The 26,986-nt window shown below is 40.4% G+C and overlaps 1 protein-coding gene across 1 annotated transcript in view; it reads right to left on the reverse strand.

Annotated features, from left to right (window-relative positions):
* The window catches only part of LOC140723239 (NACHT, LRR and PYD domains-containing protein 12-like), a 177,275-nt gene that overhangs the window by 131,450 nt on the left and 18,839 nt on the right, over positions 1–26,986 (reverse strand). Inside the window, exon 2 of the mRNA XM_073037838.1 lies at positions 26,315–26,406. Within this exon, the coding sequence (XP_072893939.1) occupies positions 26,315–26,324 (10 nt within the window). The 5' untranslated portion in view covers positions 26,325–26,406. The remainder of the gene's footprint in view (positions 1–26,314; positions 26,407–26,986) is intronic.

A 26,986-nucleotide genomic window follows, 5' to 3' on the forward strand; every position in this document is an offset into this window, starting at 1 on the left:
GCAGAACCAGACTCCAGGTGTGTTGAATTGCTGCCGATACTTTTACAGGGTTGCGTGTACGTAACAGCAGCTATATAAAGATTAAAAGTGAGGTGAGGGTTGATATTGGACCAATAAAAATGATGCTGGTGAGGTAGTAATGGTAGACAAAGAAATGGCAGATGAACTTGACGGGTACTTTGCATCAGTCTTCTCTGTGGAAAGCACTAGCAGTGTGCCAGACGTCCATGAAAGTCAGGGTGCAGAAGTGAGTACCATTGCTATTGCAAAGAAAAAGTGCTAGGCACCCTCGAAAGTCTTAATTTGAATAAGTCAGATGGACTACATCCCAGAATCCTGAGAGAGATTGCGGAAGAGACAAAGGATGCATTGGTCATGATCTTTCAAGAATGACTTGATTCTGGCATGGTCCCAGCAGACTGTAAGATTGCAAATATCACTCCACTCTTTAAGAAGGGGGGAAAAGAAAAGAGAGTAAACTATAGGCCAGTCTGCCTAACCTCAGTGGTTGGGAAAGTGTTAGTTTATTACTGTTGATGTTTTGGGGTACGAGGAGACTGATGATAAAGTAATACTTTATCATTACAGTTATTACTTATCAGCACAGTTTCTGTAAAAAGAAATCTTGCCTGACATACCTGTTAGAGTTCTCTGAGGAAGTAGCAAGCAGGGTGGACAAAGAAGAGGCAGTAGAGGTCATTAACTTGCTTGTTCAGAAGGCATTTAAATAAGGCACCACACAAGACTGCTTAACCAGATAAAATCTCATTGCTTTCCAGGAAAGATAATGACATGGATAGAAGAATAGCTGACAGGCAGGAGGCAGCAACTAGGAATGAATGGGCCTTTTCTGGTTGTCTACTAGGGTTCAGTATTGAGACCGCTACTTTTCACATTAACTATATCATTGATAAACAACAAAATTGATGGCTTTGTGGCAAAGTTTGCGGGTGGTTCAAAGATAGGTGGAGGGTTAGGTAGTGCTGAGGAAGCTGTGCGATTGAATGCATGGGCAAAAACGTGGCAGATGGAATACAGAGTTTGGAAATGTATGATAATTAATTTTGTTTAAAGGAACAGTAGTGCAGACTATTATCTAAATAGGGGGAAGGTTTAAACATCAGAGGTACAGAGGGACTTGAGCATACTCATACAAAACTACTACCAGAAGGTTAATTTCCAGGTTGAGTCTTTGGTAAAGAAGGCAGATGCAGTGTTGTCATTTATTTCAAGGAAATAGAATATAGAAGCAGGGAGATATTGCTGAGCCTTTTTTAGACACTAAATAATACTGCTGACAACAGTTATGGGCCCATATCTCAGAAAGGATGTGTTGTCATTGGACAGAGTTCAGAGGATGTTCATGAGTATGATTCACGGAATGAAGGGGTTAACATTTGAGGAGTATTTTGGCAACTTTGGACCTGCACTCAATGGAATTTAGAAGAACGTGGGGGTGGGGGAGGTGCAGGATCACCTTGAAACCTACGGACTGTTGACTAGACAATTTGGATGTGGAGAGGATGTTTCCTCTGGTGGGGGTATCCAAAACCAGAGGGCACAGAATCAAAACTGAGGAGTGACTTTGCAGACCAGAGGTAAGGTGCAATATTTTTTAGCCAGAGAGTAGTGAATCTATGGAATGCTCTGCCGTAGACTGTGGTGGAGGCCAAAGCCGTGGGTATATTTCAGGCAGAAGTTGATATTTTATCCTGATTAATCAGGGCATCAAAGGATATGTCAGGAACGCAGGTGAATAGGGTTTACTGGGATCCCGGATCATCCATAATGGAAAGACGAAGCAGGGTCAGTAGGCTAAATGGCTTAATTCTGCTCTTATCTGTAATGTTCTAATACTGGAGTTAGATTCGGAGCAAGAAGGCTGAGAGTGAACGACTGATTCTCGGAGCAAAGGCAATTTTTTTTTACTATTCGGGGTAAAAGAGAGGGAAGACTGCGCAGGTGCATGACGTTAGCCAGTAGGGTGCAAAAGGTCTTAAAAAGACCTTCACATCAGCGGACAGCGGAGTGAGAGGTAGTAGAGTGATAGGGTTTTGGCTCAAAGGGCTTAGGCGGTAATGGAACGAGGCAAGGTAGGTTTACCTGTGTTATTTGCCGAAAGGAGGAAGTATGTATGTGAGGCCAGTTTTCTGTGCTCGGTGTCAGATGTGGGAGGTCCTGGAGTCTCCCAGCCTCCCGGATGGCCATGTCTGTACCAAGTGTGTCGAGATACAGCTCCAAAGGGACCGAATTAGGGAACTGGAGATGCAGCTCGATGACCTTCACTTAGTCAGGGAGAGTGAGGGGGTATTAGCTAGGAGTTATAGGCAACTGGCCACACCGGGGGCACGGGAGACAGACAAGTGGGTCACAGTCAGAAGGGGGAAGGGAAGAGTCAGGTACCTGTGGCTGTACCCCTTGACAATAAGTACACCTGCTTGAGTACTGTTGGAGGGGGACAGCCTACCTGGGGGAAGCGACAGTGCCTGTGCCTCTGGCACAAAGTCTGCCCCTGCAGCTCAGAAGGTTACGGAAAGGAAGAGGAAGGCAGTAGTGATAGGGGACCCTATCATTAGGGAGTCAGTCAGGCGATTCTGTGGATGCAGGAAAGAAACGCGGATGGTAGTTTGCCTCCCAGGTGCCAGGGTCTGGAATGTTTCAGATTGCGTCCAAGATATCCAGACAGCAGAGGTACTAAAGATATAAGCAGTTAAAGGGAATAAAGACTACAGGGAGTTAGGAAGGAAGTTGAGAAGCAGGACCGCAAAGGTAGTAATCTCGGGATTACTGCCTGTGCCACACGACAGGGAGTACAGGAACAGAACAAGGTGTAGGATTAATGCATGGCTGAGGGATTGCAGCAGGAAGCAGGGACTCAGATTTCTGGATCACTAGGACCTCTTTTGGGCAGGTGTGACCTGTACTAAAAAGGTTGGGTGGACCAATATCCTGGCAGAGTGGTTTGCTAAGGCTACTGGGGAGAGTTTAAACTGGAATTGTTGGGGAATGAGAACCAAGCAAAAGAGACTATGAAATAGGCGGCTGGCTCACAGAAGAGAAAGCTTGTAGACAATGCGAGAGGGGAGATAGGCGGGTGATAGAGAAGGGATGTGCTCAGACTGAAGGTTTAAAATTGGTATATTTTAATGCAAGGAGTGTTGTGAAAAAAAAAGTGAATGAGCTTAGAGCATGGATCATTACTTGGAGCTATGATGAAGTGGCCATTACAGAGATTTGCATGGCTCACGAACAAGATTGGTTACTTCACGTGCCAGATTTTAGATGTTTCAGAAAGGACAGGGAGGGAGGCAAAAGAGGTGGGGGCATGGCACTGTTGATCAGAGATAGTGTCACGGCTGCAGAAAAGGTGGACACCATGGAGGGATTGTCTACGGAGTCTCTGTGGGTGGAGGTTAGGAACAGGAAGGGGTCAATAACTTTACTGGGTGTTTTTTATAGGCGGCTCAATAGTAACAGGGATATCGAGGAGCAGATGGGGAAACAGATCCCGGAAAGGTGTAATAATAACAGAGTTGTCGTGATGGGAGATTTTAATTTCCCAAATATCGATTATTAGCATCTCCCTAGAGCAAGGGATTTAAATGGGGTGGAGTTTGTTATTTGTGTTCAGGAAGGTTTCTTGACACAATATGTGGATAAGCCTACAAGAGGAGAGACTCCACTTGATTTGGTATTGGGAAATAAACCTGGTCAGGTGTCAGATCTCTCAGTGGGAGAGGATTTTGGAGATAGTTATCACAATTCTATCTCCTTTACAATAGCATTGGACAGAGATAGGAACAGACAAGTTAGAAAAGCGTTTAATTGGAGTAAGGGGAATTATGAGGCTATCAAGCAGGAGATTTGGAAGCTTAAATTGGAAACAGATGTTCTCAAGGAAAAGTATGGAAGGAATGTGGCAAATGTTCAGGGGCTATGTGTGTGGAGTTCTGCACAGCTACATTCCAATGAGACAGGGAAATTATGGTAGGGTACATGAACCGTGGTGTACAAAGGCTGTAATAAATGTAGTCAAGAGGAAAACAAAAGGTTACAAAAAGTTCAGAGAGCTGGGTAATGTTAGAGATCCAGAAGATTATAATGCTAATAGGAAGGAGCTTAAGAAGGAAATTAGGAGAGCCGGGAGGGGCCATGAGAAGGCCTTGGCAGGCAGGATTAAGGAGAACCCCAAGGCATTCTACAAGTATGTGAAGAGCAAGAGGATAAGATGTGAAAGAATAGGACCTATCAAATGTGGCAGTGGGAAAATGTGTATAGAACCGGAGGAAATAGCAGAGGTAGTTAATGAACTCTACTTCAGTATTCACTGTGAAAAAGGATCTTGGTGATTGTAGTGCTGACTTGCAGTGGACTGAAAAGCTTGAGCATATAGATATTAAGAAAGAGGATGTGCTGGAGCTTTTGGAAAGCATCAAGTTGGATAAGTCACCGGGACCGGATAAGATATACCCCAGGCTAAAGTGGGAGGTGAGGGAGGAGATAGCAGAGCCTCTGGTGGTGATCTTTGCATCATTAATGGGGATGGGAGAGGTTCCAGGGGATTGGAGGGTTGTGGACGTTGTTCCTTTATTCAAGAAAGGGAGTTGAGATAGCCCAGGATATTATAAACTAATGAGTCTTACTTCACTGGTTGGTAAGTTGATGGAGAAGACAGGCAGGATGTATGATCAGTTGGAGAGGTAGAAATATGATTAGGAATAGTCAGCATAGCTTTGTCAAGGGGAGGTCGTGCCTTACGAGCCTGATTAAATTTTTTGAGGATGTGACTAAACACATTGATGAAGGAAGAGCAGCAGATGTCATGTATATGGATTTCAGCAAGGCATTAGATAACGTACCCCATGCAAGGCTTATTGAGAAAATAAGGAGACATGGGATGCAAGGGAACATTGCTTTGTGGATCCAGAACTGGCTTGCCCACAGAAGATAAAAATGTGGTTGTAGATGGGTCAAATTCTGCAGGGACATCGGTCATCAGTGGATTGCCTTGGGGATCTCTTCTGGGACCCTTACTCTTTGTGATTTTTATAAATGACCTGGATGAGGAAGTGGAGGGATAGGTTAGGAAGCTTGCTGATGACACAAAGGTGGGAGGTGCTGTGGATAGTGTGGGCTGTCAGATGTTACAGCTGGACATTAATAGGATGCAAAACTGGGCTGAGAGGTGGCAGATAGATTTCAACCCAGATAAGTGGGTAGTGGTTCATTTTGGTAGGTGAAATATGATGGCAGAATATAGTATTAATGGTAAGACACTTTGCTGTGTGGAGCATCAGAGGGATCTTGGGGTCCGAGTCCACAGGGCATTCAAAGTAGCTGCTCAGGTTGACCCTGTAGTTAAGAAGGCAAATGGTGTATTGGCCTTCATCAATCTTCAAATTGAAATCAGGAGCCGGGAAGTAATGTTGCAACTATACAGGACCCTGGTCAGACCCACTTGGAGTACTGTGCTCAGTTCTGGTCGCCTCACCACAGGAAGGATGTGGAAGACTTAGAAAGGGTGCAGACATTTACAAGGATGTTGTCTGGATTGGGGAGCATGCCTTATGAGAATAGGTTGAGTGAACTCGGCCTTTTCTTCGTGGAGCGACGAGGGTGAGAGGTGACCTGATAGAGGTGTACAAGATGATGAGAGGCATTGATCGTGTAGATAGTCAGGGGCTTTTTCCAAGGGCTGAAATGGTTGTCACAAGAGGACACAGGTTTAAGGTGCTGGGAGTAGGCACACAGGAGATGTCGGGGGTAAGTTTTTTTAACTCAGAAAGTGGTGAGGGCGTGGAATGGGCTGCGGGCAATGGTGGAGGAGGTGGATACGACAGGTTCTTTTAAGAGACTTTTGAATAGTGTTATGACCGCTGCCCCCTCCTTTGCGAGAATCGCAAGAGCACTGGGGGGGGGTCATTGGACCCAGGAAATGGGAGAGAGACGTGCCAGATGCCTCGTTCCCCGGCGATGCAAAATAACGCGACATTGGCCATTGTCTCTTGGAGACACATTTGTGGATTGGGGACTAGGATACGTGCAATCCCTCGGGCAAAGTGGGCTGGTTGAGAGAGAGATTGCATCACCCCCAACCTGATTGACATCTACTACCCTGCGAGTCAAGATAAAAGAGGGGCTGTAGAGATGGCCCCTCAGATGCACCAGAAGACACGCTAGCGATCCCGTAATACCGGGAAGCCATTTGAAGGAAGCCACGTGCGTTCGGTTCCCTTTCCTGGGAACCGGTGGCGGGTACCACAGAAATGATTTTCTTGAACTAACAACGGGGAACCAACTCCTCCGACTCAACGGATTGGCCTCATCAAAAGACCCGGGCAAGTTTCTTTTCTCACAAACCTCTCTCTCTCCAACAAGTGAAAACCCAGCGGTCCCCAAAACCCAGAAGCCTGCAGGAACTGAGTGACTTTTATATTTCCATCGGACAATATATTTCCCCCTAGACAAATGATAGAGCTAATTCTTATTGATGATTATTACTATACCCGCGCTTTTAGATTGAGTATTGACGATGTATATTATCTGAATGTTTGTCTTAACCTTATTTTTCTGCCCCTTTATAAATAAAGACTTTAAAAATAGTACCATCAGACTTCAACGGACCTCTCTATCTTTGCTGGTAAGTGACCCAGTTACGGGGTACATAACAACTGTTACAAGGAGCTTAGAAAAAATAGAGGGCTGTAGGTAAGCCTAGTAATTTCTGAAGTTGGGACATGTTCAGCACAACTTTGTTGGCCGAAGGGCCTGTATTGTGCTGTAGATTTTCTATACTTTTATGTCCATCTCCACTTCCAAAGCTATTTTTAGCTTTACTATTTCCAATACCAGCAATCTCCTGATATACGCCATTATCTGTACCTTCTGAGTTCATTACCTTGCATATGTTCATGTGAGAAATGTAGACCTTCAAACAATTCTTGAAACCAATCAGCCATCAAGATGAGCATTACAATTTAAAGAAATAAACTGAAATTGATTAATCAAGGGACAAGTTGCTTGCTTCGTAAGACACAACAGTATGCTTGTAGACTCTGTTCTGGTGAAGTGAAAATAGCAGAAAACAGGATAAATCAACACAATATTGAGGTGGCATAAAAATACTTGTATCCATTTTTACTCAGAGATCTGGTGGATCTTTCTTTATCTGGCTTTTCAGTAACTGTCATGACAAGTGTTCATGGAATATGATGCTCTAGAGAAAGCATAATATATATTGAAGGAGCTGAGGTCTACACAAAACAATACATTTCTCTGTCAGTAACAGTACAGAAACATGTTTACGTCATCCTGCTAATAGGACCAGAACAACAGGGGCTGAGCGGCGGCTCATCTCAGACGGTTCGGTGTGAAGGTCTCACAACCCAGACCGACCCCGGCAGATTCTGTGAAGAAAGCGAGATGAGGCCGCCAGTTCAGGAAAGTTCATCCCCTCCTCCTTCAGGTTTCACCGATCACCTTGTGTTTCTCTCTCCCTCCCCACCCCCACCTTTTATTCTCCAGTCCTGCCGAAGGGTTTCGGCCGCTAATGTCGACTGTACTCTTTTCCTGGATGCTGCCCAGCCTGCTGAGCTCCTCCAGCATTTTGTGCGCGATGCGCGCATTTCCAGCAACTGCAGACTTTCCCTTGTTTGAGTTCGGGAAAGTTTACAGAACTCTCTGCCCAAGATCTGACACACCCACCCCCTCGCTCAGCACCAGCTTCAACACTCACTAACAGAAATTTGTAGGTGTCGCCCCGCAGAGATTAATCATCCCTGGCTCCCTGCCCCAGCGGTCGAGGACTATCTCCCACTCCTGATCCCACCACCGACCTGCTTCCACAAAGAATGAAAAGCAGTAGGAGAAGACAGGAGGGGGACCAGACAGTCCTTCCAGGAGAGGCGACACTTCACCTGTGAGTCAGCTGGTGTGGTGTTCTGTGTCCGGTGCTCCCAGTGTGGCCTTCTGTATATTGGTGAGACCCGACGCAGTCTGAGAGACCGTTTCGCAGAACACCTACGCTCTGTCTGCCAGAGAAAACGGAATCTCCCAGTGGCCAGACATTTTAATTCCACGTCCCATTCCCATTCTGTCTATCCATGGCCTCCTCGACTGTCAAGATGAAGCCACACTCAGGTTGGAAGAACAACGCCTGATATTCTATCTGGGTAGCCTCTAACCTGATAGCATGAACATTGATTTCTCTCACTGCTGTTAATGTCCCTCCTCCCCTTCTTACTCATGTCTTATTATTTTTTTATCTTCCTTCCCCCCCCCTTTTCCTATTTTTTCTCTCTGTCCCTCTCACTATCAGTCCTTGCCTGTTCTCCATCACCCTCTGGTGCTACCCTCCCCCTTTCTTTCTTCCTAGGCCTCCCGTCCTGTGATCCTTTCCCTTCTCCAGCTGTGTATCACTTTCGCCAATCAACTTTCCAGCTCCTCCCCCTCCTGTCTTCTCCTATCATTTCAGATTTTCCCTTTCCCCTCCCAATTTCAAATCTCTTACAATCTTTTCTTTCGGTTAGTCCTGACGAAGTGTCTCAGCCCGAAATATCGACTGTACTTCTTCCTGGCCTGCTGTGTTCCACCAGCATTTTGTGTGTGTTGCTTGAATTTCCAGCATCTGCAGATTTCCTCGTGCAACCAGTAACGATGATGTGCATTTCAATGTGTTCACCTCTCAGTCCTCGATTCTCTAAATGAAAAGGTTATCGCATTTGATCTTTCTTCATATGATGGCCCCACCACGCCAGGGATCAGTCTGGTGAATCTTCATTGCACTCTCTATAACAAATACTCTCTAACCTCTTTGTTAATCCTCTGTGGAATTAATTTCCATCTTCTGCAGCCCCGTGTTACCCCAACCACTCATCTACTACCCCCGTCAGTATTTGTGGGCTGAATGGTGGGAAGGATGTGGGGCGATTGGCAGGGTAGAGGGAAGTTGGGGGACTGAGCGTTATCGGATGCTGCGTGACCCAGGGAGAATGGACCCGGGGCAATTTAAGTTGTAAACAAGGGATGATCTGGTCCATTGGATCAGACAGCTCAGCTCGCGTGTCCTTTCAGGAAATAACAATTCTCTCTTCATATTAGTTACTGTCTAAACTTGCTGCTGATTTTATTACAGAGTCCCAGAGTCTGGGATATCTGTCACCAGCATAGCTGCGAGTGCAGATTGGGAAGGGGGTGGTGGGGCATCACTGACCTATGCACGGGAGAAGGACACAGGTTTGTACAGCCTCTTATGATATACAAATATCCTTACAGTGGATTCAGACCAGGTGGCGCATCTGGAGTTGAAGAAAATGGGATCTTGCCTGACAGAATGATCACATTTCCTGCAGGCTAACAGGGATAAAATGCTCTAATATAAAATTGAAAGTAAAGTGCTGGAAACTCGGTACATCAGATTGGATTTGTAGAAAGAGAAACTGTGGAAGACCCAGTATCAGAACCGGGACTGTCCAAGATGCTGCTCAATCTGCTGAATGTTTCCAGCATTTTGTCTTTTTACTTTAAATGATGCACAATTATTGACTGATTACAAGATGTTTGTGACGGCCTGAACAAAGTTGCACAAACGTAATGCCCACATTCGTTAGTTTTCTCTTCATTCCAACAGAAGGAAAATACAGTCGATACAGTCAATGCTCACAACATTCTCCCCACCCCACCATCAGTCTGTTACATCTACTCCCGAGGCCACTAACTCTCAATGAGGGGCAGATCCTGTGGGAAGCTCCTGGCAACAGGGAAATTGCCTCTCCAAAAATGACCAAAACAGGAAATAACAGACTCAACTTTAAACACTGAGAGTGTCCGTCTGACAAGGATTAACACAGCGGCCATTTGGTAACCTTGACGCTCAAATTGTAATGGCTGTCTTTACCTGACCTCGTGCTGTATTCAATAAATCCTCTGGTATTTCCAGGTAACAAACACCAATTTCAGAAATAACTCAGTGATACAAAATACTTCACAATGAAGACAACGATAGAAGAGAGATTGCTGATATTTACCATTGAGGTAGTGGTACAGACTGCACAGAGTTTGAAGAAGATGGTTGGTATATATCTTTGAGGTGGTGGGATACAGACTGGACAGAGATTGTACAGGATGGTTGATATATAGCATTGAAGTGGTGGGATGGAGGCTGGACAGAGGTTGAACAAGATGGGCAGGGGATGAGGAGATGAAACCAGATGGGAGAAGGGATCAAGGACAGTCACTGATGGTTCTCCAGCAATTCACAGATACTGAATTAATAGTAGATACTAATATATAAAACATTCTAAACTGACCTTGAGAGAAGAGGAAATTTGGTATATACCCGTTTCCCTGAACCAAATGTTATCAACACACCATGGAAAGTATCCCATCCAGATACTTGACACCTTCATCTGGCTACTGCTTTGCCCATGACTGCAAGGAACTGCAGACAGCTGTGGACAGAGCTGAGTACATATAGAAACCAACCTCCCCTCCATGGACTCTGTCTACACTTCCCACTGACTCAGTAAAGCTGGCCGTGTACTCAAAGATCCCCACAACCTGGGACATTCTCACTTATCACCTATTTCCATTCCAGGATGTGCTACAAAACCCTTAATGCGTGTACCACCAGGTTCAGGGACGGTTTCCATTCTGCTGTTCTGAGCAAACTGAATGTCCCCAGTGTGATAAGATGGACAGCTGACCACACTGTGTTACTTGAAGTGACCTGACACTTTCTGCACTGCACTTTCTCTAGAATCATAATGCTTTGTAACTCTGGCATTGTTTTACCTTCTATCACCTCAATGTACTATTTAATGAATTGATGTGTGTGGATGGGTTGCAAGAAAAAATAAACTGATTTCCCATTTTAATGGTGTGGAAATTATTAGATAGCTTGGGTTGCCGGGTTGGATCTTCTGCAGGGAGATTTAAGTGAAGTGTAAAAATTCTTTTAGGAGCCCAGATACATGGAAACAATTATCGAACCCAGGTATCGATTCAGGTGAAGTTTGGATCCAGTAGGGAGCCAGGTGATGAAGATAAAGTTCCCGGGATACATTTCAATGGACAGGTTCCGTCCCGGCCTCACCACCTCAACTCATTCCTAGGACCACAGCACCAGGAGCTGAGCGACAGCTCATCTCAGGAGGTTCGGTGTGAAAGTCCCACAACTCGGACCCACCCAGCAAGTTCTGTCCGGGAAGCGGTGGGAGGTCAGCTGTTCAGGGAAATAACAGGAATCACTGCCCAACATTACTCGGGTCTGGCCTCAGTTCTCACCTACGGGATCTCGTTGGTCTCGTCCCGCAGAGATTGAACTTTCCCCCGACTCCCTGCCCCAGGAGGCGAGGTTACTCTCCTGATCCTAACCTCAGACACGATCAGCCACATCCATCCATACAAAAAAAAATCACTGCCCATCCCGGGACTGAGCACGCGCAATGTGATCGTGCATCATAGAGAGGGGGCAGGGCCTCAGAAACAAAGCTGAGCAGTTGTAAAAAGGGAGCGGGAAAGAGAATCATGTAACAGGTGCAGGGTCTCTCATTTAAACAGTGACTCTACTCCTCGCTCCTAACATGCTGCCTGATCCACCTGCCACTATTTCGACATTTTAAATTTACACCAGCTACATTTTTATTTTTTCCTCTCTGCATCTTCCCCGTCCCATCCCCTGGCTCACAGAGATATGGGTTTGATTCCCGTTATTGTCCAACAAACAATTCAGACCCAAAAAGAAATTGTGCATTCAAACCACTTCCATGTTTACAGACACTAATAACTATCCACATTCCCCCGGGCTCAATCAACAGGAACACTGAAAACATATAATCATATAACAATCACAGCACGGAAACAGGCCATTCCGGCCCTCCTAGTCCATGCTGAACTCTTAATCTCACCTAGTCCCACCTACCCGCACTCAGCCCATAACCCTCCACTCCTTTCCTGTCCATATACTTATCCAATTTTACCTTAAATGACACAACTGAACTGGCCTCTACTACTTCTACAGGAAGCTCATTCCACACAGCTATCAATCTCTGAGTAAAGAAATACCCCCTCGTGTTTCCCTTAAACTTTTGCCCCGTAACTCTCAAATCATGTCCTCTCGTTTGAATCTCCCCTACTCTCAATGGAAACAGCCTATTCACGTCAACTCTACCTATCCCTCTCAAAATTTTAAATAACTCGATCAAATCCCCCCTCAATCTTCTACGCTCCAATGAATAGAGACCTAACTTGTTCAACCTTTCTCTGTAACTTAAGTGCTGAAACCCAGGTAACATCCTAGTAAATCGTCTCTGCACTCTCTCTAATTTATTGATATCTTTCCTATAATTCAGTGACCAGAACTGTACACAATATTCCAAATTTGGCCTTACCAATGCCTTGTACAATTTTAACATTACATCCCAACTTCTGTACTCAATGCTCTGATTTATAAAGGCCAGCATTCCAAAGGCCTTCTTCATCACCCTATCTACATGAGACTCCACCTTCAGGGAACTATGCAATGTTATTCCTAGATCTCTCTGTTCCACTGCATTCCTCAATGCCCTACCATTTACCCTGTATGTTCTATTTGGATTATTCCTGACAAAATGTCGAACCTCACACTTCTCAGCATTAAACTCCATCTGCCAACGTTCAGCCCATTATTCTAACCAGCATAAATCTCCCTGCAAGCTTCGAAAACCCACCTCATTATCCACAACACCTACCTTAATATCATCAGCATACTTACTAATCCAATTTACCACCCCATCATCCAGATCATTTATGTATATTACAAACAACATTGGGCCCAAAACAGATCCCTGAGGCACCCCATCCCGATAAACAATTATCCACCACTACTCTCTGGCATCTCCCATCTAGCCACTGTTGAATCCATTTTATTACTCCAGCATTAATACCTAACGACTGAACCTTCTTAACTAACCTTCCATGTGGAACTTTGTCAAAGGCCTTGCTGAAGTCCATACAGACTACATCCACTGCCTTACCCTCATCAACATTCCTCGTAACTACTTCAAAATTTCAATAAGGTTTGTCAAACATGACCTTCCACGCACAAATCCATACTGGCTACTCCTAATCAGATCCTGTCTAACCAGATAATTAACAATAAGAATACTTTCCATTAATTTACCAACCACTGATGTCAAACTGACAGGTCTATAATTGCCAGGCTTACTTCTAGAACCCTTTTTAAACAATGGAACCACATGAGCAATACGCCAATCCTCCGGCACAATCCCCCTTTCTAATGACATCTGAAATATCAAATGAGAAACAGCAGGAGGAGGCCATTCAGCCCCTCTAACCATCAACAAGATGGTGGCTGCTCTCCCAACTCAGCCACATGACATAGCATAACACATAAAGGTATACCACTCTGTAATCAAAAATTTAAAGATAGGTCATACATCATAAAAGTAATTTTTTTTTGTATAAAAAAAGTTAACCCCCATCAACTACCAAAGAAAAAAGCTGATGGATGATAATGGATAATTAGAAAAAAAACATATTCGCTTAAGAAGAGAAGATAAAAATATACATAAAAGTCTGTGCACTGTTAAACTTTATAAATTGGAAAAGTAATTTAAGAAACGTCCCCAGATATCATAAAAAGATTGTTTCGAATTTAAGACTGAGCAACGGATCTTTTCTAAATTTAAATAAGACATAATATCACGTAGTCATTGAAGATGTGTAGGAGGGGTAGACTCCTCCCATTTAAGCAAGATTACTCTTCTTGCTAAAAGAGAGGGAAAAACTAAAACCTGTAGGTTAGAAGTATTTAAAGTTATATCTTCATTTGCAATAATACCAAACAAGGCAGTAAGGGGATTTGGGTCAAATTGGACCCTAAAAAGTTGTGAGAAGGTATGGAATACTTCCCACCAAAACTATTCAATTTTAGGGCAAAACCGGAACATATGAATTAAAGAGGCATCAGCAGAGTTGCATTTATTACAAAGTGGAGAAACATTCGGATAAAAACTGGACCGCTTCTGTTTAGAAATGTAAGCTCTATGAACCACTTTAAATTGTAGAAGAGAATGATGAGCACAGAAAGATGATTTATTAACCCGTTTAGGAATTTTATTCCATCTATCATCAGAAATCTGACAATTTAAGTCATCCTCCCAAGCTTTTTTAATTTTATCTAAAAAGTCTTGTCTAGAATCAATCAACAAGTTATAGATACTGGTAATAGAACCATTAACAAAAGGTTTTACATTTAAAAGATCGTCCAGTAAATTTTTATCAGGACCTTATAGGAAAAGTAGTTAATTGGAAACGTAAGAAATCTCTAATTTGAAGGTATCTGTAAAAATGTGTTTCTGGCAGTGCAAATCTAGTTGACAATTGGTCAAATGAAGCAGGAGATCCTGAGATAAACAGGTCCCAAAAACACTTAATACCTAGTTCATCCCAATCCTTAAAGACTTTGTCAGTCATGGAAGGGATAAAAAAAAACACTTAAGGAAAATGGGAGATGACAATGAAAAACTCGCTAAACCAAAAAATGTCCTAAATTGAGACCAAATCCTTAAAGTTTGCTTAATAATTATGTTACCTGTTATTTTATTTGCTGAAACAGAAGAGTATGATCCAAGAAGAGAGACAATAGAGGAATTTTTTTACAGAATTAACTTCTAAGGAGATCCATGATGGGCAATCTTTACGATAAATATAATAGGACCAGAAAGTAATCTTGCTTATATTGACAGCCGAATAGTAAAACCTAAAATTGGGTAAGGCTAATCCACCTAACTCGTTATTTCTTTGTAGGTAAACTTTACTTAAATGAGCTTGTTTATTATTCCAAATATAAGATGTGAAAATTGAATCTAAAGAATCAATGTAGGTCTTAGGAATAAAAATAGGTAAGGCCTGAAAAAAGATATAAAAATTTAGGAAGAATCTTTATTTTAATAGAATTAATTCGGCCAATTAGAGATAAGAATAGAGGAGACCATTTAGAAAGCGTCTTTTTCACATAATTCAATAAGGGTTTTAAGTTTTCTTTAAATAAATTCTTGAAGTTTTTAGTAATTGTTACACCTAGATATGTAAATTGACTTGTAACAACTTGGAACAGAAATTTGGCATTTGATGACATTAGGTCATTTAAAGGAAATAGCTCACTTTTATGTAAGTTCAGCTTATATCCTGAAAAAGAACTAAACTTAAAACTTAAACTTAAAAGAACTAAAATTAAAGAAAGAACCAAAGGCAAAGAAGTTTCAATGTTAGAGATAAAAAGTAAAATATCATCAGCGTATAACAAAACTTTATGAGTCATACCTTCCCTTAATATACCAGAAATGTCCTTAGATTCTCAAAATGCTGTTGCTAAGGGTTCTATAACTAAAGCAAAAAGTAAAGGACTAAGAGGGCAACCTTGTCTAGTTCCCCGCTGTAATTTAAAGGGCTTTGAAATTTGAGAGTTAGTAATAACCTGAGCGGAAGGAGACAAGTAAATTAATTTAACCCAACGAATAAAATTAGGCCCAAATTTAAACTTTTCTAGGGTCTTAAAAAGATAATTCCACTCAATCTTATCGAAGGCTTTTTCTGCATCTAAGGATAATTTTTTTTTGGATGGTGAATATATCACATTCAATAACCGACGTATATTAAAGTGTGAGTAACGATTTTTAATAAATCCTGTCTGGTCATGTGATATAATAGATGGTAAAAAATTTTCAAGTCTTCGAGCTAAGATTTTGGATAAATTTTTTGCATTAACATTTAATAAAGAAATCGGTCTGTATGAAGAACATTCAGCTGGATTTTTTTTTAAGAATAGGAGAAAAAAAAACTTCATAAAAAGATTCAGGGAGTTTACCTGATTTAAAGGACTCTGATAAAACAGAGGATAAATAAGGTGTAAGTAACGTAGTGAAAGTTTTATAAAACTCACCAGGAAAGCCATTAGGTCCTGGGGTCTTACCAGAATGTAAAGCATGTATAGCCTCAGCCACTTCTTCATTGGAAATAGGCTGATCTAACTTTGTTAGACTATCAGCAGACAATGTAGGAATGTTGATATTACTGAAAAAAGCATTCATGTAGGTATTGTTACGGACTCAGCAACAATAAATATACAAGTGAGGCAGGGTTTTTATAACAAATAAAACATTTATTAAACACTGAAAAACAAACCCCCAAAAGTAAACAAACGACTAACGTAACTGGAAGTCAGCTACTGTGCGGCAGCTTAAGCAGTTCTTAAAGCAATGAACTTGAAACAGTTCTTCAAAGCTGTACTGCAAAAGTTCAAATTGCTTACAGTCCATTAAAGGAGAGACTTTTTAGATGATTTAAATTGTCTTTCACGTTGTGTTGTTGCGGTTCCCAGTCGAACAATACTTTTCCCACGGAGAATTTACGAAGATGAAAATGAAACGGCTTAAAGGCACTGACCTTTCCTTTACAAAACTGTACCCAATCTTTTCTGCTACCATTTGCAGGGATTAACATGGGGACAGCCAACGAATTCCTTCCGAATGAGGATCAAACAAGGTCAAACCTGTTTCACGGTCGAAATCGACTTTCCTCGATCTTTTAACTCCCAAACTCCGATCTTCACTCTCCACTGATTCTCAACTGGCAGTATTATAAAGAAACTGCCGGCAATGACCTTTTAAACTTTAGGTATTAAATAAAACTCCATCTTTCAACCAAACTGCGTCATAACATTGGACCACGCAGTGGCACGGAGTCAAAGTGGCAAATCCAACCACGAACAACCCCTCCTCACAGGGAGGTGTCCTCCTTTTATACCCTGTAAAAGAAAACCTGTCACATGACCTCTACTGGCGGGAAAATGACGTCACTCCACCATCACAAGACCACTACCTTAAGTCCAGTATAGCTTCAACACCACTGTCACGTGTCACCTCCCTCCAAAAAAAAAATTGTTCTGTCAAGAACAAAATTTTAACAATTATTGACAAGGAAAAAAACAAATGTATAAATTTTATAACATACACAGTATACATAGTATCATCGTATAACATCTTACAACTTACAATACAGTAGGCGTGTTACAATTGTAAAAAAAACACTCCATAAAAAAATACATTGTACATTCAACATTGAGATAGACAATCAGCAACCACATTATCTTTACCTTTAATATGAGTTATCACAATATTGTACTCCTGTAACTTTAAATTCCAATTTAATAACCTTCTGTTTTTGTTTTTTCATCTTACTCAGAAACACTAACAGATTATGATCAGTGCAAACAATAAGTGGTTTTTTAGTTGTACCAACATATACGTCAAAATATTCTAAAGCTAAAACAAGAGATAACAATTCCTTCTCTATTGTTGAATAGTTTCTTTGATGCTTATTAACTTTCTTAGAAAAGTAAGCTACTAGATGATCAACCTCAACGCCCTCATTCCTTTGCATTAAAACTGCTCCTGCAGCCTCAGCAGTAGCATCTGCAGCTAAAGAAAAAGATTTTTCAAAATCAGGTGTCTTAAGCACAGGTTGTTGACATATCATTGTTTTCAATTTCTCAAATGCTTCTTGACAAGGCACTGTCCACACAAACTTCCCATTCTTCTTCAAGAGGTTAGTTAACGGAAGGGCAACATTAGCAAAATTCTTACACAATTTTCGATAATATCCTACCTTTCCCAAGAATCTTCTGAGAGTTTTTTTTCCCCCGTTGGAGTGCTAATCTCTAAAATTGCTCGAACTTTTGCCTGAACAGGAGCTACCTTACCTTGACCCACAACATAACCAAGGTAAGTCACAGTGGCATGTCCGAATTCACTCTTAGCTAAATTAAAATTTAAGTTAGCTTTTGAAAGCCTTTCTAACAATTTCTCCACCGCAATAATGTGTGCTTCCCAAGTATCATTTCCTGTCACTAAATCATCAATATAAGCATCAGTATCTTTCAATCCCTGAATCACAGAGTTAATCATCCTCTGGAAAGTACCTGGGGCATTCTTCATCCCAAATGGAAGAACATTATATTCATATAGCCCAGATGGAGTTACAAATGCAGAAATCTCTCTACCTCTGTCCGTTAATGGCACACACCAATACCCTTTCAATAAATCAATCTTTGTAAGGAACTTTGCATTTCTAACTTTATCTACACAACCATCTACTCTAGGAATTGGATATGCATCTGTTTTTGTTACAGCATTCACCTTCCTATAGTCCGTACAAAACCTAATACTACCATCTGGTTTTGGCACCATAATATAGGGTGAACTCCAATCCGAGTTAGAAGGTCTAATAATATTATTCTCTAACATATATTTAATTTCTTTCTCAGCAAGTTCACATTTTTCTATGTTCACTCTATATGGGTGTTGTTTAATAGGTTTGGCATCTCCAACATCTACATCATGTGAAACTATAGTAGTCCTTCTCGGAACATCTGGAAACAGATCCTTATATTTAAAGGATTTATATATCCTTACATCTGCTGTTTCTGCTCTAGCTGTAAATGTACTAGTTTCTCATCAATATTTTCCAGAATGGTTGAATTTGGTAACCTGACAGAAACAATGTTGGAATTAGAATGAAATTCAGATGAATCAACTATCATGTTCCTAGTTAAATCAAATTCATTCTCATTAACCACAACAGTCACGGTATCAGATTGTTTCTCATAATACGGTTTTATCATATTTATATGGCAAAGTTGTGTTGGCCTTCTACGATCTGGAGTTTTTAATCACATAATCCACATCATTGATTTTAGACACAATTTCGTAAGGACCATGAAATCTAGGTTGTAAAGGATTTGTTTGCACTGGGAAAAGAACCAGCACCTTATCTCCAGGCTTAAACATCCTCATCCTAGCTTCTTTATCATACCAGGTTTTCATTTCCTCCTGAGCCAATTTTAAATCTTCCTTGGCTAAGCTACAAGCTTTATGTAACCTGTCCTTAAATTTCAAAACATAGTCCAACAAATTAGTGTGTACTTCCTTACTAAACCACTGTTCTTTTAATATAGCTAAAGGTCCTCTAACTCTATGCCCAAATACAAGTTCAAATGGACTGAAACCTAAAGATTTTTGTACCGATTCCCTTACTGCAAATAAAAGTAAGTTTATCCCAATCACTTTCATTTTCCACACAATATGTCCTAATCATATTCTTGAGGGTAGAATTAAATCTCTCCAAGGCACCTTGCAATTCTGGATGGTATGCAGATGAAGTGATTTGCTTAACTCCCAATTTATAAACTATCTGTTGAATCAATCCAGACATAAAATTACTGCCTTGATCAGTTTGTATTTCCTTAGGCAATCCAAAATAAGTAAAGAATTTTACAAGAGCCTTTGTCATAGTTTTTGCTGTTATATTCCTAAGTGGTACTGCCTCTGGAAACCTAGACGAAGTACTCATAATAGTCAACAAGTACTGATAACCAGGTTTTGTCTTTGGTAATGGACCAACACAATCTATAATAACTTTAGAAAACGGTTCACCGAATGCTGGAATAGGTTGTAATGGAGCTACTGGTGTAACTTGATTTGGTTTACCCACAATTTGACAAGTATGGCACGTTTTACAAAACTTCGCCACATATTTTCTTAGACCAGGCCAGTAAAAATGTTTTAAAATCTTGTCCACAGTTTTCCTTACCCCTTGATGTCCACCTAAAGTCACACTATGAGCTAAAGTCAAAATCTCATTTCGATAAACTTTAGGGACAACTACCTGGTAAACAATATTCCATTCCTCACTTGCAGGAATTGTAGGTGATCTCCACTTCCTCATCAACACTCCTTTTTCCAAGTAATATCCTACTGGCACCTTCTCAATTTCACAATCTGGTAGAAATTGTTCTCTTAATTTTATAATCTCAGGGTCTCTATTCTGCTCTGCTATCATCTCCTTCTGAGACAGAGATAAATCTTCATAGTCAGACTTACTCCAAGAATCTTGTGCAAACAACGAAGGTAAGAAAGTCTCTGACACATCCTCAAAACTCGAATCCTGAGTTGAGCAGTCATGAGTAACAACCTCTTTTTGCGCATCAATCTTTTTAGCCATAGTTCTATTCACAACACAGGAAGAATCTGTGTTAGAATTCATCTCAGGTTCCTCTGACTCCATTGTCAAATGCACTTCAGGAAAAACTTGTCCACCTGTCAAGTCATTACCTAACAATAAAGCAATATCCTTCACAGGTAAGCTAGGCTGTAATCCTACTTTAACAAATCCTGTAACTAACCCAGACTTTAAATTTACTTTATGCAAATATACAGGCATAAAAGCACTCCCAACACCTCGTATATAATTTACCTCACCAGTATCAGACACTTCATTAAACTTCAATACACTGTCTAATATCAGGGATTGAGAAGCTCCAGTATCCCTAAGGATTTTTATTGGCACCATAGATCCTTCTTTCAAGGATACAAACCCTTCAGTTATAAAATGATCATATCCCCTTTTAACTTGGTCAGACTCTAACAAAACTTCATTTATGTTTATCGAACCCTGTAATTTTACAGGTGCTTCAATATGTTGCACACAAGCATCTGGGACTGCTTCCTTCTATTTTTCAATCGGAAACAGTTAGCTATTACATGGCCAGGTTTCTTACAATAGTTACAAATAGGACCAAACTGTCTTTCCTTCACAGGTTTTCCTTTCTCCTTGCCTTTCTCATTAACTTCTGATTTAATTTCTGATTTACCTTGAGTCTCTGTGTTATTTTTCCTCTTAAAAATTCTGCCCTGAGGAAATTTATTCTTATGGATTAAAACATACTCATCAGCTAATCTAGCAGGGTCCTGCAATGTATCAGTACCCCTCTCATTTAAGTAGGTCCTTACTTCAACAGGGATGCTTCTTTTAAATTCCTCCATTAAAATCAACTCTTTCAATGTATCATAGTCCCTATTTACACTTTTAGAGGAAACCCATCTCTCAAAACACACAGATTTATCATAGGCAAATTCCACATAAGGTTTTTCCACAGACTTCTTCAAACTTCTGAATCTTTCTCTATACGCTTCTGGGGTCAATTCGTATGTTTCTAAAATATGCTGTTTCACAATATCATAATCAAGTGCTTGTGCAGCAGTTAAAGCTGTATAAACTTGTTGTGTTTTGCCTTTAATTACACTTTGTAACAACACTGACCATTTATCTTTCAGCCACTCTGAAATCTGAGCAATTTTTTCAAAATGTTGGAAATATCTTTCCACTTCTGTTTCACTAAATGGAGGGACCAATTTAATTTCTTGACTAGCAACAAACGGTTTTCTAGAAACAGAAGACTGATTCCCAGACCTTATTTCTTCCATCGCATATTCAAATTCCCATATTTTATTATCAGCCTCTAACCTACAATGCTCCAATTCTGCTTTACTTTATTCCAACTTCATTTGTTCGATTTGCAACTGCATCTCTATATTATTTATTGGAAACGACTCTAAAATCGATTCATCAAAATCACCTGAATCCACATAGTGTGACACAATTTTTCTCTGTATTAGAGCCTTTGATGTAGACTTCAAAATAACTTTAAGTTGCAATCTACTAGCTATTTCAGACACCTCAGTTTTTTTCGCCTTCGCTAACAACTCTGCGTCTGGCGAATCCAGAAACTCAACAATATTCATTGTTGCTGAATACCACTCAAAGCCAATCAAACAAAAGAATCGAGTATTCCCCTTTTCCAAAACACCGATTCAAAATTTAACAAGCATTTAAACTCAAAATGATTCATCCCGGAAGAGCCCCCATATTCATGTTACGGATTCAGCAACAATAAATATATAAGTGAGGCAGGGTTTTTATAACAAACAAAACGTTTATTAAACACTGAAAAACAAACCCCCAAAAACGACTAACGCAACCGGAAGTCAGCTACTGTGCGGCAGCTTAAACAGTTCTTAAAGCAATGAACCTTAAACAGTTCTTAAAGCGAAGTTGCAAAAACAGTTCTTCAAAGTAGTACTGCAAAAGTTCAAAATGCTTACAGTCCATTAAAGGAGAGACTTTTTAGACGATTTAAATTCTCTTTCATGTCGTGACGTTGCGGTTCCCAGACGAACTATACTTTTCCCACGGAGAATTTACGAAGATGAAAATGAAACGGCTTAAAGGCACTGACCTTTCTTTTACAAAACTGTACCCAATACTTTCTGCTACCATTTGCAGGGATTAACATGGGGACAGCCAACGAATTCCTTCCGAATGAGGATCAAACAAGGTCAAACCTGTTTCACGGTCGAAATCGACTTTCCTCGATCTTTTAATTCCCGAACTCTGATCTTCACTCTCCACTGATTCTCAACTAGCAGTATTATAAAGAAACTGCATACAATGACCTTTTAAACTTTAGGCATTAAATAAAACTCCATCTTTCAACCAAACTGCGTCATAACATTGGACCACGCAGTGGCACGGAGTCAAAGTGGCATATCCAGCCACGAACTGCCCCTCCTCACAGGGAGAAGTCCTCCTTTTATACCCTGTAAAAAAAACTGTCACATGACCTCTACTGGCGGGAAAATGACGTCACTCCACCATCAAAAGACCACTACCTTAAGTCCAGTATAGCTTCAACACCAATGTCACGTGTCACGGGTACATAACAGTATCATCTGAAGAGTCAGACTGATACAACTTAAGGTAAAAGTCTTTAAATATGTTGTTAATTTCAGAATAGTCGGATATCTTAGTACCATTATCTTTAAAAATTTCTGTGATTTGATGATTAACTGTAAAGGATTTTAAACAATTGGCTAATAAACTACCTGTCCTATCCCCGTGAATGTAAAATTGAGTTTTATCTCTCAACAGCTGTTGTTCAATTGGGTAAGTCAGCAGAAGATTATACTTGCATTAGATTTCAATATGATTATATATACTTGGGTCTGGAGATAGGGCATACTTTCGATCAAGATCTTTTAATATCACTGCTAGGTCAGACCTTTCTTTGTCAGCTTTTTTTCTTTATATAGGTAGAGTAAGAGATAACTTCTCCATGAATATATGCTTTAAAAGTATCCCAGACTATAGTACCAGCAGTATCTCCTTTCAATTTTTTTTAAAGAAAAGTGTAATATAGTTTTCCAAAAACTTTAAAAATTTTTTATCAGATAACAATGATAAGTTAAAACGCCAACTTCTGTTTGGTACAGAGTAAACAGGTAATCTTAAAGCCAGAAGCACAGGTGCATGATCCGACAAAGCAATCTCCTTATAATCACAGGATCGTACCAGTGGAAGCAAGTTTCTATCTATAAAAAAGTAGTCAATCCGAGAGTATATATGATGAACCTGAGAGAAATATGAATATTCCTTTTCTTGGGGAGAATACCACATTGAAATAGAAAAGATTTAAAAAGTAGGACTGATTTATTAGTGACAGGGGTTTTACTTGAAGAGCGGTCTAATATAGGGTCAAGCCAAAAATTAAAATCATCACCCATCACTAAGGAATACCGATTCAAATCAGGCAGAAAAGAGAAAAGACGTTCAAAGAACAAGGAGTCATCTGTATTTGGAGCGTATACATTCACAAATACGATTAGTCTATTGTCAAGACTACCCGAAACAATAACAAACCACACATTTGTATCAGAAATTATATTATGTTGAATAAAGGAAACATTCTGATCAAACAGAATAGAGATGCCTCTCGATCTAGATTGAGTGGGTGAGTGAAAATGTATACCCTTCCATCCTTTGAAAGAATGTGAAATATTATCTTTACGAATATAGGTTTCTTGGAGAAAGATTATACGAGTTTTAAGTTTCCGGATATAAGAGAAAATCTTATTTCGTTTAACAGGGTTATTTAGACCTTTTGCATTAAAACTGAGTACATTGATAAAATAATCCATCAAATATCCTTTAGTAATGTATAAAAGGTAATCACAGACATGTAGATAGCGAATAAATAAAACAGTAAAAACATCCAATCAGCTTTCTGGAAGAACCCATCTCCCCCCTCCCTCCACCCAAAGAGAGAAATCAGCCAAGGAAGGCTGAAGACTAATTCTAACGTTCCCAACCCAAAACTCTGGTGGCTCCAAAAATAATAAAAAATATATCTATATAGCTGTGCTGAATAAACGATTGTAAATATATATATATATATATATACACACACACAAAAACAAAATATGAAAGTAAATAAGTTCACTACGTACGTAGAAAAAAACCATGGGAAAATATAAGTATTAGTCTCGGTAAAAAGGAAGGACAAATAAGGAAAATCAATAAGTAAAACAACATATACTTGCGGGTGCAAAAAAAGAGTAAAGAAACAAATAGAAAATAATTACTTTTTTAATTGTTATCTTTCAAACTATGCAAAATATGCAGGCAGACTGCATCCATTTTCTCTTTTGCTGTTTTCCGCCTTTATATGGGTCCTCTAATGTTATTTTTTCACAGCTTTTTTTAAACAATACGTTATATTCTCTCAGTGCTATGTTGATTTTTACCTTCCTTTTAGTAATTATGTAGGGTGTACATTACTGAGGAATGAAACTATAGGGTGTTTTGCTTTACTTTAAATTCACTCAGATTTTTCCTATCTTTTGATTATTTATACACCTTTTGGTCTTTTACTGTTTTTCAATAGTATACAATATTCTATATTTCTTATTGCTGGTTTTTGTTTTTTTCATTATTTTACCATTTTGTCTCCCCCCCCCCCACTGAATGCGTTAAATTAGTTATGTTGGAAGCTATCTAAACCACTTCCCTTTCTAATTACTGTCTACTCATGAGTTCAAACGCCTCTCAGATGCTGCCGAGTATATGCTTCCAGTCCCTCCATTGGCCACATTCCAGACACTGATCACACTCTGTGGAAAACATGCGTCCAATTCCCCTTTAAACTTTACCCTCTAACCTTAAACCTATTCACTACAGTGCTTGATATCTGGCCGAGTCACAGACTATCAATTTGTACAATGCTTCTCATAAATTTATGAATTTTCTGAGATTGAGGCCTCAGCCTCTAATGCTGCAAAGAAAGCAATCCAAGCCTGATTGACTTCTCCTGGCAGCCAATATTCTGTAACTGACTATATTCTGTAATCGTGGTGAAACCTGTCTGCACCCTTTCCAGAGCCTCCACACAATTCTTGTGATGTGTTTACCAGATTTGTGCACAATACTGAAATTGTCTCTGAACCAAAGTTCATCCAGTTACAGCACAACTTTAAAAAAAAACATACTCACACATCAACTTGTTGTTACCACGCTACCAGTTGTGTTGCCACTTTCAGGGAGCTATGCATATCCATCACAAGACCAGTCCGTACATCACCTTCCTAATGGTCCCAGCATTCACTGAGCACATCACTTTCGAACTTGACCTCCCAATGTGCAAATCCTCACATTTGCCTGAATTAACTGTACTTGGTGAATTAAATGTACTCTGTTCATATTTCTAATTGGAAGCTGAAATCTTGACAACAGTCCTAAATTTACACAACTCTGCTGAGTCTGTAAATAGACAAATCAGCCCACCTATTTGATTCTATATACATAATCATTTTGAGTAATACATAGTTTATTATTAAGTTATTTACATCACACACAATGACAACACTGAAATCAATATCTCCGCTGAAGATTCCCCCAACCCGCAACATTAATTGTTCATTTCCCTCTACAGATGCTACCTGATCTGCTGAATTCTCTCTACTTACCCTCTTGTTTTACTTTAATCTTATTCGCTGGTGACATTCATTGCCTCGGTAGCCCACTCAGACTCCCTGATTAAAATTTCTCCTGTTCACTGTCTCCCACAACCAGCCCGTTCTCCCACAACATAACGTTTCTTAACTTGGCTACAGAAAACAGACACTGGGAAATCTCACCTCCATTGAGCAACAACCCAGAAATCCGGGGAGAATACGCCATTGCCCTTCCAAAAGAGAAAACAACATCTGTTTCTCTCACTGGATGTCACGGCATTTTCCACATCAGGGCATACCAAATACTGACAGGAATTCTGTCTGTTCCCTGGACTGTTACATTGCCTGCTGTTCTATTCCTGACTGAGTTTCACCCATACCCAGTCAGGTGAAGATTTGCATGGTGATTGGAGTGATTCGACCATTCGCATTGTTAGGTCTCTGCGCTGGACCTGGTGAATTGCTCCAGTGCTCAAGGTCACTTTGCCAGTAGGATCAAAGACCCCGTTTAATGGCAGTTTCTCTCTGACCCTTTATTGCACAAGTTTATCCCTCTGAACTATTGACGATTTAACCACACGTGTACCATGATGACAGAGTTTTAATGAGAAAGAGCCCAGTGAGCATACCTGTGTCCATTCTGACTCTGACTGTCGTTGGTTAATTGTCATTTTCTTCTCTGCTGTCTGGGTGTAAGAAAGCACCTCCTGCTGGCAATGACCTGAATTACACAAATAAAAAAGTATGATTCAGTTACTCTGTCCTTCAAATTTAAAACACTTTTGTAAGAATGCTGCTCAGTTTCCTACATTACAGGAAGTAAAGACATAGAGTGGTCATCCTCTCCCCAAAACTCAGGCCTTCTGGCCCTAGCAACACACTCGCAAATCCCTGCACTCTTTCCACTTTAACCAAGCCTTTTCAAACATATAGCGGTTAGAACTGTATTTTGTACTGCAAGCACAGTCTCACCAATGACATATCCAATGGCTCCATAGTGGTTAACACAATTCTTTACAGTTCAAATGACCCGGGTGCAATTCCCGCCGCTGACTGTAAGAGTTTGTAGGTTCTCAACATGATCACATGTGTTTCCTCCGGGTAATCCAGCTGCTTACCCCCACAGTCTTAAGACGTACTGTCAGGCTGGTTAGTTGGTCATTGTAAGTTCTCCAGGGACAAGACTGAGAAAAAAAATGGGGGACTTAATGGGCAGCGTGGCTCGCTGTATCTCAATAAAAATTAAATTAAATAATGTCACAACTCCAGCACTCAGTATCCTAACTGTTGAAGAACGACAT

This window comes from Hemitrygon akajei, unplaced genomic scaffold, assembly GCF_048418815.1.
Source record: "Hemitrygon akajei unplaced genomic scaffold, sHemAka1.3 Scf000105, whole genome shotgun sequence".
In the NCBI taxonomy this organism is placed as follows: domain Eukaryota; kingdom Metazoa; phylum Chordata; class Chondrichthyes; order Myliobatiformes; family Dasyatidae; genus Hemitrygon; species Hemitrygon akajei.